General features: G+C 69.8%; 1 protein-coding gene across 1 annotated transcript in view; it reads left to right on the plus strand.

Annotated features, from left to right (window-relative positions):
* Positions 1-1,671: 1,671 nt before the first annotated feature.
* The window catches only part of LOC128903527 (filamin-C-like), a gene marked incomplete at its 5' end in the record, with an annotated part of 46,569 nt that continues 34,344 nt past the window's right edge, over positions 1,672-13,896 (plus strand). Inside the window, 11 exon segments of the mRNA XM_054187536.1 lie at positions 1,672-1,789; positions 3,265-3,295; positions 3,297-3,525; positions 4,107-4,338; positions 4,341-4,420; positions 4,422-4,713; positions 6,916-7,076; positions 7,078-7,090; positions 9,399-9,561; positions 11,389-11,549; positions 13,027-13,194. Of these exon segments, the coding sequence (XP_054043511.1) occupies positions 1,672-1,789; positions 3,265-3,295; positions 3,297-3,525; positions 4,107-4,338; positions 4,341-4,420; positions 4,422-4,713; positions 6,916-7,076; positions 7,078-7,090; positions 9,399-9,561; positions 11,389-11,549; positions 13,027-13,194 (1,648 nt within the window).

A 13,896-nucleotide genomic window follows, 5' to 3' on the forward strand; every position in this document is an offset into this window, starting at 1 on the left:
ATAGCCTGCCCCACAGGGACATCCCCCCATAGGGCACCCATCCCCCCTCCTACACCCCGCTCCAGGAGGTGGGTCTGCCCCATAGCGACCCATAGCCTGCCCCATAGCGACCCCATAGCCTGCCCCATAGCAACCCACAGCGACCCACAGCCTGCCCCACAGCGACCCATAGCGACCCATAGCCTGCCCCACAGAGACATCCCCCCATAGGGCACCCATCCCCCCTCCCACACCCCGCTCCAGGAGGTGGGTCTGCCCCACAGCGACCCACAGCGACCCACAGCGACCCATAGGGCACCACAGCCTGCCCCACAGCGACCCATAGCGACCCACAGGCTGCCCCACAGGGACATCCCCCCATAGGGCACCCATTCCCTCTCCTATACCCCGCACCAGGAGGTGGGTCTGCCCCATAGCGACCCATAGCCTGCCCCATAGCAACCCATAGTGACCCATAGCCTGACCCATAGGGCACCACAGCCCGCCCCACAGGCTGCCCCACAGGGACATCCCCCCATAGGGCACCCATCCCCCCTCCCACACCCCGCTCCAGGAGGTGGATCTGCCCCATAGCGACCCATAGCCTGCCCCATAGCGACCCATAGAGCGCCATAGCCTGCCCCATAGCGCCCCACAGCCTGCCCCACAGGGACATCCCCCCATAGGGCACCAACCCATGGGGCACCTGCTCCCACGCCCCGCTCCAGCAGGTGGGCTCTGCCCCACAGCGCCCCACAGCGCCCCCACCCAGGGACCCCCCCCCCCCCCCCCCCACGGTCACGGGAACCCCCAACCCCGGGACTTGAACCCCCACCTTGTGCCCCCCAAGTCCGTCCCCCCCCACCGGACCCCCGAGTCACCCCAAATCCCCCCCCCCCGCAGCCCCCCCAGCCCCCCAACTCCCCCCCCCAGGACCCCCGGGTGACCCCAGCCCCCCCCCCAGCCCCCCAACTCCCGCCCCCCAGCACCCATGTGCCCCCCAGCCCCCCAACTCCCCCCCCCGGGGTGACCCCAGCCCCCCCCCAGCCCCCCAACTCCCGCCCCCCAGCACCCATGGGTCACCCCCCGCCCCCCGTAGCCCCCCCCAAAACCCATGTGCCCCCCCCAGCCCCCCAACTCCCCCCCCCAGGACCCCCGGGTGACCCCAAGCCCCTCCCCAGCCCCCCAACTCCCCCCCCCAGCACCCATGTGCCCCCCCAGCCCCCCAAATGCCCCCCCCCGGGTGACCCCATGTGCCACCCCCAGCCCCCCAAGTGCCCCCCCCAGCCCCCCAACTCCCCCCCCCAGGACCCCCGGGTGACCCCAGCCCCCCCCCAGCCCCCCAACTCCCCCCCCCAGCACCCATGTGCCCCCCCCAGCCCCCCAAGTGCCCCCCCCAGCCCCCAACTTCCCCCCCAGCACCCATGTGCCCCCCCAGCCCCCCAAGTGCCCCCCCCAGCCCCCCAACTCCCCCCCCCAGAACCCCTGGGTGACCCCAGCCCCCCAAATCCGCCCCCCAGCCCCCCCAGCCCCCCCCAGCACCCATGTGCCCCCCCCAGCCCCCCAAATCCCCCCCCCCCCGCTTCCCCCCATCGCCCCCCCGCTGTGTTGGGGGGGGGGGGGGCGTGTTGAGGGGGGTTTTCCCGCCCCCCCCCCCCCCCGTGACGCGTGTTTTCGGGGGGGTCCCCGCAGGGCCCCCTGTCGGTGGCCGTCACCTACGGGGGGGACCCGATCCCCCAGAGCCCCTTCGCCGTCAGCGTGGCCCCCCCCCTGCAGCTCGGCAGGGTGAAGGTGCAGGGGCTCAGCAGCAGTGAGTGGGGGGGGCACCGCGGGGGGGGGGGGACGGGACCCCCATGTGTGGGGCGGGGGGGGGGGGGGGGCCGTGGGACCCCCGTGTGGGGAGTGGGGGGGGGGTGGGGGGGTGTTCGGGACCCCCATCTGGAGGGTGGGGGGGGGCACCGCGGGGGGGTGGGACCCCCCCATGTGTGGGCGGGGGGGGGGGGGGCTGTGGGACCCCCGTGTGGGGAGTGGGGGGGGGTGGGGGGGTGTTTGGGACCCCTGTCCGTGGGGGGGGGGTGGTGTGACCCCCCCGAGCCCCATATTCCCCCCCCCCAGAGGTGTGTGTCTGACCCCCCCCGACCCCCCCCGACCCCCGTGTCCCCCCCGACCCCCATATTCCCCCCCCCGAGGTGTGTGTGACCCCCCCCCCGACACCCCCCGGCCCCCCTGACCCCCGTGTCCCCCCCCAGAGAAGCGTGTGACCCCCATGTCCCCCCCTGACCCCCGTGTCCCCCCCCCGGGGTGCGTGTGACCCCCCCCCCACCCCCGTGTCACCCCCAGAGGAGCGTGTGAGCCCCCCGTGCCCCCCCCGCCCCCCATATTCCCCCCCCAGAGGTGCCTGTGACCCCCCCCGGCCCCCATATCCCCCCCCAGAGGAGCGTGTGAGCCCCCCATGTCCCCCCCCGTGTCCCCCCCGACCCCCGTGTCCCCCCCCAGGGGTGTGTGTGAGCCCCCCATGTCCCCCCCCGCCCCCCATATCCCCCCCCAGAGGTGTGTGAGCCCCCCATGTCCCCCCCCGTGCCCCCCCCGACCCCCGTGTCCCCCCCCCAGGGGTGTGTGTGAGCCCCCCGTGTCCCCCCCCGGCCCCCCCCGCCCCCGTGTCCCCCCCAGAGGTGCGTGTCCCCCGCCCCCGTGCCCCCCCCCCGCCCCCCATGTCCCCCCCCAGAGGTGTGTGTGAGCCCCCCATATCCCCCCCCCCGGTCCCCCCCGCCCCCCATATCCCCCCCCAGAGGTGTGTGAGCCCCCCGTGTCCCCCCCTGTGCCCCCCCCGACCCCTGTGTCCCCCCCAGAGGAGTGTGTGACCCCCCATATCCCCCCCCAGAGGTGTGTGTGAGCCCCCCGTGCCCCCCCCGCCCCCCATATTCCCCCCCCAGAGGTGCCTGTGACCCCCCCCCGCCCCCCATGTCCCCCCCGAGGAGCGTGTGAGCCCCCCATGTCCCCCCCCAGGGGTGTGTGTGAGCCCCCCGTGTCCCCCCCCGCCCCCCATGTCCCCCCCCAGGGGTGTGTGTGAGCCCCCCGTGCCCCCCCCGCCCCCCATGTCCCCCCCCGGCCCCCATATCCCCCCCCAGAGGTGTGTGAGCCCCCCATATCCCCCCCCCCGGTCCCCCCCGCCCCCCCATATCCCCTCCCAGGGGTGTGTGTGAGCCCCCCGTGCCCCCCCCGCCCCCCATGTCCCCCCCCCCGGCCCCCCCCGCCCCCCCGCGCCCCTGACGGCCGTGCCCGCAGCGGTGGCGGTGGGCCGCCCGCAGGAGTTCCGGTGGAGGCGGGGGCGCGGGGGGGCAGGGCCGCGTGGGGGTGTCGCTGACGGGCCCCTCGGGCCGGCCCCTGCCCTGCGCCCTGCGGCCCGGCCCCCCCGGCGGCCCCCACCGCGCCGCCTTCACCCCCCCCGAGGAGGGGCCCTACCGCCTGGAGGTCACCTACGACGGGCACCCGCTGCCGGGGGGGCCCTTCTGCCTGGAGGCCACGCTGCCCCCCGACCCCAGCAAGGCGAGGGGGGGGCGCCGCGGGGGGGCGGGGGGGGGGGATAACTGGGGGGGAACGGGGGGGGAACGGGGGGGGCGGGGGGGGGGATAATTGGGGGGGAACGGGGGGGAAAGGGGGGGGGCGGGAGTGGGGGGGGGATAATTGGGGGGGGAATAATTGGGGGGGAACGGGGGGGAATAATTGGGGGGGGGAATAATTGGGGGGGAACGGGGGGGGAAGGGGGGGGGCGGGAGTGGGGGGGTGATAGTGGGGGGGGGCAGTGCAAGGGGAGGGGGGGGAAGGGGGCAAGGGCGTAAGGGGAGGGGGGAGGTGACCCCCCCAACCCCCATCTCCCCCCCCTGCCCTGACCCCCATATCTCCCCCCCCCACATCCTGACCCCCATATCTCCCCCCCCACATCCTGACCCCCATCTCCCCCCCCCCACCCTGACCCCCATATCCACCCCCTCATCCTGACCCCCATATCTCCCCCCCCCACATCCTGATCCCCCACATCATGACCCCCCAATCCTGACCCCCATATCTCCCCCCACATCCTGACCCCCCACATCCTGACCCCCATCTCCCCTCTCCCCCCCCCGCAGGTGTGTGCCTACGGGCCGGGCCTGCAGGGGGGCCGCGTGGGGGTGCCGGCGCCCTTCACCATCGACACCAAGGGGGCGGGCACGGGGGGGCTGGGGCTGACGGTGGAGGGTCCCTGCGAGGCCAAGATGGAGTGTCAGGACAACGGCGACGGCTCCTGCTCCGTCTCCTACCTGCCGGCCCAGCCCGGCGACTACGCCATCAACATCCTCTTCGCCGGCGCCCACATCCCCGGCTCCCCTTCAAGGCCGCCGTCCTCCCCGTCTTCGACGCCACCAAGGTGACGGCCAGCGGCCCCGGCTTGGAAGGAGCCAGGGGCCGGCGAAACGGCCGCCTTCACGGTGGACTGTAGCCAAGCGGGCGACGCCGAGCTGACCATCGAGATCGGGGCGGGCGACGGCGGCGACGGCGGCAAAGCCGAGGTGCTCATCCGCAACAACCGCGACGGCACCTACGCCATCACCTACACCCCGGCCCGCCCCGGCTCCTACACCATCACCGTCAAGTACGGCGGCCACCCCGTCCCCAAGTTCCCCGTCCGCGTCACCGTCGACCCGGCCGTGGACACCGGCGCCGTCAAGGTCTACGGGAAGGGAGTGGAGCCCAGAGGTGAGGGCAAAGGGGGCGGCTGCACCCCACCCCCCCCCGGGGGCGTCTCCACCCACGGGCACCACCGCGGGCACCACCAGGGACATCTCCATGGGCATCACCGGGGGCATCACCAGGGGCATCTTCTCCCCATGGGCACCACCATGGGCACCACCAGGGCATCTCCATGGGCATCACCGGGGGCATCACCAGGGGCATCACCAGGGGCATCTTCTCCCCATGGGCACCACCATGGGCACCACCAGGGGCATCACCAGGGGCATCTTCTCCCCATGGGCACCACCGCGGGCACCACCAGGGGCATCTCCATGGGCATCACCGGGGGCATCACCAGGGGCATCACCAAGGGGCATCTTCTCCCCATGGGCACCACCGTGGGCACCACCAGGGGCATCTCCATGGGCATCACCGGGGGCATCACCAGGGGCATCACCAGGGGTATCTCCTCCCCATGGGCACCACCATGGGCATCACCAGGGGCATCACCGGGGGCATCACCAGGGGCATCTTCTCCCCATGGGCACCACCGTGGGCACCACCAGGGGCATCTCCATGGGCATCACCGGGGGCATCACCAGGGGTATCTCCTCCCCATGGGCACCACCATGGCATCTCCTCCTCATGGGCATCCCATCCCTGTGGGCATCTGCTCCCCATGGGCACCACCAGGGGTGTCTCCACCCATGGGCACCACCATGGGCACCACCATGGGCATCACCAGGGATATCTCCTCCCCATGGGCACCACCAGGGGTATTTTCTCCCCATGGGCACCACCATGGGCATCTTCTCCCCATGGGCACCACCATGGGCATCTCCACCCATGGGCACCACCATGGGCACCACCATGGACATCTTCTCCCCATGGGCACCACTGGGGGCATCTCCACCCATGGGCACCACCATGGGCACCACCAGGGGCGTCTCCAGCCATGGGCATCCCATCCCTGTGGGCATCTCCTTGCCATGGACACCACCATGGGCATCTTCTCCCCATGGGCATCCGCTTGGCCATCCCATCCCTGTGGGCATCTCCTCGTGGGCACCGTCATGGGCATCTTCTCCCCATGGGCATCCAATCCCTCTGGGCATCTTCTCCCCATGGGCACCCCCATGGATATGTGCGCGTGGCCATCTCCTCCCCATGGCCACCTTCCTCTTGGATGGGCATCCCCATGGGCACCTCCTCCCCATGGCCACCCCTATGGACATCTCCCCATGGTCACCTCTTCCCCATGGGCACCTTCCTCTTGGATGGGCATCCCCATGGGCACCAACATCTCCTCCTCATGGCCACCCCATGGCCACCTCCTCCCCATGGCCACCCCCATGGCCACCTCCTCTCCGCAGCCACCTTCTTCTTGGATGGGCATTCCCATGGGCACCAAGATCTCCCCATGGCCATCTCCTCCCCACGGCCACCTTCCTCTTGGATGGGCAGCCCCATGGGCACCAACATCTCCCCACGGCCACCCCATGGCCACCTCCTCCCCATGGCCACCCCCATGGCCATCTCCTCATGGCGACCTCCTCCCCATGGCCACCTTCCTCTTGGATGGGCAGCCCCATGGGCACCAACATCTCCCCATGGCCACCTCCTCCACATGGCCACCCCCATGGCCACCTCCTCCCCATGGCCACCCCTATGGACATCTCCCCATGGTCACCTCTTCCCCATGGGCACCTTCCTCTTGGATGGGCAGCCCCGTGGGCACCAACATCTCCTCCTCATGGCCACCTCCTCCCATGGCCACCCCATGGCCACCTCCTCCCCACAGCCACCTTCTTCTTGGATGGGCATCCCCATGGGCACCAACATCTCCCCATGGCCACCTCCTCCCCATGGCCACCCCATGGCCACCCCAATGGATATGTGCCCATGGCCATCTCCTCCCCATGGCCACCTTCCTCTTGGATGGGCATCCCCATGGGTACCAACATCTCCCCATGGCCACCCCATGGCCACCTCCTCCCCATGGCCACCCCCATGGCCACCTCCTCCCCACAGCCACCTTCTCCTTGGATGGGCAGCCCCATGGGCACCACCATCTCCCATGGCCACCATCTCCCCATGGCCACCTCTCTCCATGGGGGGGGTCTCCCCCGGGGCTGCTCCTCCTGGAGAAGGTGTGGAGCCCCCCGAGGGGGTGGGGTGTCAGCGGGCAGGACCCCCCCCCTCACCCGTGTGTGTCCCCCCCCCCAGGGGTGCTGCGGGAGGTGGGCACCGACTTCACGGTGGACGCCCGGAGCCTCACCAAGACGGGGGGGCCCCACGTCAAGGCCCGGGTGGTCAATCCCTCGGGGGCCACCACCGACACCTACGTCACCGACCACGGCGACGGCACCTACCGCGTGGACTACACCCCCCTACGAGGACGGTGAGCGACCCCGCGCCCCCCCCGAAACCCCCCCCGAAACCCCCCCCGGCACCCCCAAAAAACCCCCGGGAGCCTAAAACCCCCCCTGGGAGCCCAAAACCCCCCCCGGGAGCCCCAAAACCCCCCTGGGAGCCCAAAACCCCCCCCCGGGACCCCCAAAAACCCCCCGGGACCCCCAAAACCCCCCCGGAAGCCCCAAAAACCCCCCGGGACCCCCAAAAACCCCCCCCGGGAGCCCCAAAACCCACCCCGGGAGCCCAAAAACCCCCGGGACCCCCAAAAACCCCCCCCGGGAGCCCCAAAACCCCCCCCGGGAGCCCCAAAAACCCCCCCTGGGAGCCCCAAAACTCCCCCCGGGACCCCCAAAAACCCACCCCGGGAGCCCCAAAACCCCCCCCGGGAGCCTAAAACCCCCCCCGGCACCCCCAAAAAACCCCCGGGAGCCTAAAACCCCCCCCGGGAGCCCCAAAACTCCCCCCGGGACCCCCAAACCCCCCCCCGGGACCCCCAAAACCCCCCCGGGAGCCCCAAAACTCACCCCCAGGACCCCCAGAACTCCCCCCGGCACCCTAAAAAAAACCCTGGGACCCCCAAAACCCCCGCTGGGAGCCCCAACCCCCCCCCCCGGGAGCCCCAAAAACCCCCCGGGAGCCCCAAAACCCCCCGGGACCCCCAAACCCCCCCCGGGAGCCCAAAAACCCCCCCCGGGAGCCCCAAAACCCACCCCCAGGACCCCCAAAAACCCCCCGGGAGCCCAAACGCCCCCCCCAGGAGCCTAAAAACCCACCACAGGACCCCCAAAAACCCCCAAGAGCCTAAAAACCCCCCTGGGACCCCGAAAACCCACCCCTGGGACCCCCAAAAAATCCCCCGGGAGCCCCAAAAACCCCCCGGGAGCCTAAAAACCGCCCTGGGACCCCCAAAACCCCCACCCGGGACCCCCCAAACCCCCCCAGGAGCCCCAAAACCCACCCCCAGGACCCCCAAAAAACCCCGGGAGCCCAACCCCCCCCCCCGGGAGCCCAAAAACCCACCACAGGACCCCCAAAACCCCCCGAGAGCCTAAAAACTCCCTGGGACCCCCAAAACCCACCCCTGGGACCCCCAAAAACCCACCCCGGGAGCCCCAAAACCCACCCCAGGACCCCCAAAACCCCCCCGGGACCCCAATTCCCCCCCCGGGACCCCAAAACCCACCCCCAGGAGCCCCAAAAGCCCCCGGGAGCCCAAAAACACCCCCCCGGCACCCCAAAACCCCCCCTGGGACCCTAATTCCCCCCCCGGGACCCCCAAAAACCCACCCCGGGAGCCCAAAAACCCCCTGGGACCCCAACCCCCCCCCCCCGCGACCCCAAAACCCACCCCTGGGACCCCAAAACCCACCCCGGGACCCCCAACCCCCTCCTGGGACCCCCACCCCCTGGGACCCCCAAAACCCACCCCCAGGGGACCCTGACCCCCCCCAGGGACCCCCAGAACGCCCCCCCGAGGGACCCTCAAACCCCCGAGACCCCCAAAACCCCAACCAGGGACCCCCAACCTGCCCCCCAACCCCAACCAGGGACCCCCAAACCCCCTGAGACCCCACCAAGGGACCCCCAAACCCCTTGAGAACTTTCTCAACCCCCAACTGGGGACCCCCAAACCCCCTGAGACCCCCCAAAATCCCAAGCAGGGACCCCCAAACCCCCTGAGACCCCACCAAGGGACCCCCAAATTCTTTGAGAACCTTCTCAAAGCCCAACCAAGGACCCGTAAAGTGCTGAGACCCCCCAAAACCCCAACCAGGACACCCAACCTGCCCCCCAAACCCCAACCAGGGACCCCCAAACCCCCTGAAGACCCCCCAAAATCCCACCAAGGGACCCCCAAATCCCTTGAGACCCCCCAAAACCCCAACCAGGGACCCGCAAACCCCCTGAGAACTTCCTCAAAGTCCAACCAAGGACCCCCAAACCCCCTGAGACCCCACCAAGGGACCCCCAAATTCCTTGAGAACCTTCTCAAAGCCCAACCAGGGACCTCTAAACCCCTGAGACCCCCCAAAACCCCAACCAGGGACCCCCAACCTGCCCCCAAACCCCAACCAGGGACCTCCAAACCCCCTGAGACCCCACCAAGGAACCTCCAACCCCCCTGAGACCCCCCAAAACCCCAACCAGGGACCCCCAAACCCCGTGAGACCCCACCAAGGGACCCCCAAACTCCTTGAGAACCTCCTCAACCCCCAAGCGGGGACCCCCCGGGCCCCCCCCCGCCCCCAGCCCCGGTGGGAGCGAGGGGTGACGGCGTGTCCCCGTGTCCCCAGGCGTGCACCGGGTGGAGGTGACCTACGACGACGTGGCGGTCCCCAAGAGCCCCTTCCGCGTGGGGGTGGCGGAGGGCTGTGACCCCACCCGCGTGCGGGCGCACGGGCCCGGCCTGGAGGGCGGCCTGGTGGGCAAGGCCAACCGCTTCACCGTGGAGACCAGGTGGGCACCGGGCCACCGGCCACCTCCGTCCCGGGCCACCAACCCCCCACCTCCGTCCCTTCCCCTGGAGGTGCCACCTCCATCCTTCTCCATTGGTTGTGCCACCTCCATGGTGACATCCCATGGCACCAACCCACCACCTCCATCCCTTCCCCTGGAGGTGCCACCTCCATCCTCCTCCACTGGACGTGCCACCTCCATCCCATGCCACCTCCATCCTCCTCCATTGGATGTGCCACCTCCATGGTGACATCCCATGCCACCAACCTCCCACCTCCATCCCTTCCCCTGGAGGTGCCACCTCTGTCCTCCTTTACTGGACGTGCCACCTCCATGGTGGCATCCCGTGTCACCAACCCACCACCTCCATCCCTTCCCCTGGAGGTGCCACCTCTGTGCTCCTCCACTGGACGTGCCACCTCCATGGTGGCATCCCATGCCACCAACCTCCCACCTCCCTCCCTTCCCATGGAGGTGCCACCTCCATCCTATGTCACCAACCCACCACCTCCGACCCTTCCCCTGGAGGTGCCACCTCCATCCTCCTCCTCCACTGGATGTGCCACCTCCATCCCATGCCACCAACCTCCCACCTCCATCCCTTCCTGTGGAGGTGCCGTCTCCGTCCTCCTCTACTGGACGTGCCACCTCCATGGTGGCATCCCATGTCACCAACCCGCCACCTCTGTCCCTTCCCGTGGACATGCCACCTCCATCCCATGCCACCAACCCACCACCTCCATCCCCTCCCGTGGACGTGCCACCTCCCTCCTTCTCCATTGGACGTGCCACCTCCATCCCATGCCATCACCTGGCACTTCCAACCCCTCCCATGGAGGTGCCACCTCCATCCTCTTCCATTGGATGTGCCACCACTGTGGCATCTTTGTCCCCCTGCCACGGAGGTGGCACCTCCATCCCCCTGCCGCCAACCCGGCCCCTCCGCCCCACTGCCCTGGAGGTGGCACTTCCAACCCCCTGCCACCCATGTGCCACCTCCATCCCCTGCCACCAACCTGTCCCCTCCATCTCCATGCCACCAACGTGACACCTCCATCCCCCTGCCACCAACCTGGCACCTGCCTCTTCCTACCACGGAGGTGGCACCTCCACCTTCTTGCCGTGGAGGTGCCACCTCCATCCTCATACCGCCAACGTGGCCCCTCCATCCCCGTGCCGTGGAGGTGGCACTTCCATCCCCCTGCCACCAACCTGTCCCCTCCATCTCCATGCCACCAACGTGACACCTCCATCCCCTGCCACCAACCTGGCACCTCCCTCTTCCTACCATGGAGGTGGCATCGCCGTCCTCTTGCCGTGGAGGTGCCACCTCCATCCTCATGCCACCAACGTGGCCCCTCCATCCCCGTGCCAGGGAGGTGCCACCTCCATCCCGCTGCCACCAATGTGGCTCCTCCATTCCCTTGTCGTGGAGGTGCCACCTCCATCCCCTGCCACCAATGTGGCGCCTCCACCTTCCTACCCTGGAGGTGGCATCTCCATCCCCGTGCCGTGGAGGTGGCACTTCCATCCCCCTGCCACCAACCTGGCCCCTCCACCCCTCTACCATGGAGGTGCCACCTCCATCCTCATGCCACCAACGTGGCCCCTCCGTTCCCTTGCCGTGGAGGTGCCACCTCCATCCCCTGCCACCAACCCGTCCCCTCCATCTCCCTACCATGGAGGTGGCACCTCCACCTTCTTGCCGTGGAGGTGCCACCTCCCATCACCCCTCTCCCTCCGGCACCCGCCCCGATGGTGGCCGCCCCTTCCCCCCCCCGGCCCCGGAAGCCGCCGCGGTGGCCCTGAGCGGGTGGGTGTCCCCAGGGGGGCTGGCACCGGGGGGCTGGGCCTGGCCATCGAGGGGCCCTCGGAGGCCAAGATGTCCTGCAAGGACAACAAGGACGGGAGCTGCTCGGTGGAGTACGTCCCCTTCACGCCCGGCGACTACGACGTCAACATCACCTTCGGGGGCCACCCCATCCCCGGTGCGTGGGGGGCCGGGGGGAGATGGGGGGCTGGGGGGGGCTGGGGGGGACGGGACCCACCAGCCCGGCCGTGGGTCGGACGTGGGTTCCCTGGGGGGCCGGCGGGTGGAGGGGGTCACCACCAACCCCGCAGTGACCCCGTGCCTACGCCGAGCCCACCCGTGGGCTGGCCCCACGGCTGCCCCACGGCCACGCTGACCGCGTCCCCGTGTCCTCCCTGTGGACATGCCCACGTTGACCCCATGGACACAGTGACCCCATGGCCACGTTGACCCCAGGCCCATGTTGACCCCATGGCCACGTTGACCCCATGGCTGTGTTGACCCCATGGCCACGTTGACCCTATGGCCATGTTGACCCCTTGGACACTTTGACCCCTTGGACACGTTGACCCCATGGCCAAGTTGACCCCATGGCTGTGTTGACCCCATGGCCATGTTGACCCCATGCCCACGTTGACCCCTTGGACACAGTGACCCCATGGCCATGTTGACCCCATGGCCACGTTGACCCCATGGCCGTGTTGACCCTATGGCCAAGTAGACCCCATGGCTGTGTTGACCCCATGGCCATGTTGACCCCATGGCCGTGTTGACCCCATGCCCACGTTGACCCCATGGCTGTGTTGACCCCATGGCCATGTTGACCCCTTGGACGCTTTGACCCCTTGGACACGTTGACCCCATGGCCAAGTTGACCCCATGGCCACGCCATCCCCCTGCCCCACGTTGACCCCATGCCCACGTTGACCCTGTGGCCATGTAGACCCCCATGGCCATGTTGACCCCATGGCCACACCGTCCCCTGCCCCACGTTGACCCCATGGCTGTGTTGACCCCATGCCCACGTAGACCCCATGGCCACGCCGTCCCCCTGCCCCACATTGACCCCATGGCCATGCCGTCCCCCTGCCCCACGTTGACCCCATGGCCACGTTGACCCCGTGCCCACGTTGACCCCATGGCCACGCCGTCCCCCTGCCCCACGTTGACCCCGTGCCCATGTTGACCCCATGGCCGTGTTGACCCTATGGCCACGCCGTCCCCCTGCCCCACGTTGACCCCCTGCCCCATGTTGACCCCATGCCCACGTTGACCCCATGGCCACGCCGTCCCCCTGCCCCACACTGACCCCATGCCCACGTTGACCCAGTGCCCACGTAGACCCCGTGGCCGTGTTGACCCCATGGCCACGCCGTCCCCCTGCCCCACATTGACCCCATGCCCACGTTGACCCTGTGCCCACGTTGACCCCATGGCCACGCCGTCCCCCTGCCCCACGTTGACCCCCTGCCCCATGTTGACCCCATGCCCACGTTGACCCCATGGCCACGTTGACCCTGTGCCCGCATTGACCCCATGGCCATGCCGTCCCCCTGCCCCACGTTGCCCCCCTGGCCCCGTTGAGCCCCGTGGCCGCGCTGAGGCGGTGGCCACGTGCCCCCCTGCGGGCGCTGACCCCCGTCCCCCCGGCGCAGGGAGCCCCTTCCGGGTGCGGGTGCAGGAGGTGGTGGACCCCGGGAAGGTGAAATGTTCGGGGCCGGGGCTGGGCCCCAGCGTGAGGGCGCGGGTGCCCCACAGCTTCACGGTGGACTGCAGCGCCGCGGGGCTGGCCCCACTGGAGGTCACGCTGCTGGGACCCTCGGGTAGGTGGGGACGCGCCGTGGGGCGGGGAGGTGGGGGGCGGCGCCGACGGAAAGCTTGGGGGGGGAACCGGGCCCGTGGGGCATCCTGTGGGGTGTCCTCTTCTATGGGGTGTCCTGACCCATGGGGTGTCCTTCTCCATGGGGTGTCCTGACCCATGGGGTGTTCTCCTGTGGGGTGTCCTCCTCTATGGGGTGGCCGCCTCTATGGGGTGTCCTGACCCATAGGGTGTTCCTGTGGGGTGTCCTTCTCCATGGGGTGTCCTCCTCTATGGGGTGTCCTCCTGTGGGGTGTCCTCTTCTATGGGGTGTCCTCCTCTATGGGGTGTCCTCCTGTGGGGTGTCCTGACCCATGGGGTGTCCTCCTCTATGGGGTGTCCTCCTGTGGGGTGGCCGCTTCTATGGGGTGTCCTGACCCATGGGGTGTTCCTGTGGGGTGTCCTGACCCATAGGGTGTCCTTCTCTATGGGGTGTTCTCCTCTATGGGGTGTCCTTCTCCATGGGGTGTCCTCCTGTGGGGTGGCCGCCTCTATGGGGTGTCCTGACCCATAGGGTGTTCCTGTGGGGTGTCCTTCTCCATGGGGTGTCCTTCTCCATGGGGTGTCCTGCTCTATGGGGTGTCCTGACCCATGGGGTGTCCTCTTGTGGGGTGGCCGCCTCCATGGGGTGTTCTCTATGGGGCGTTCTCCTGTGGGGTGTCCTTCT

Source organism: Rissa tridactyla, unplaced genomic scaffold, assembly GCF_028500815.1.
Source record: "Rissa tridactyla isolate bRisTri1 unplaced genomic scaffold, bRisTri1.patW.cur.20221130 scaffold_441, whole genome shotgun sequence".
In the NCBI taxonomy this organism is placed as follows: Eukaryota; Metazoa; Chordata; class Aves; order Charadriiformes; family Laridae; genus Rissa; species Rissa tridactyla.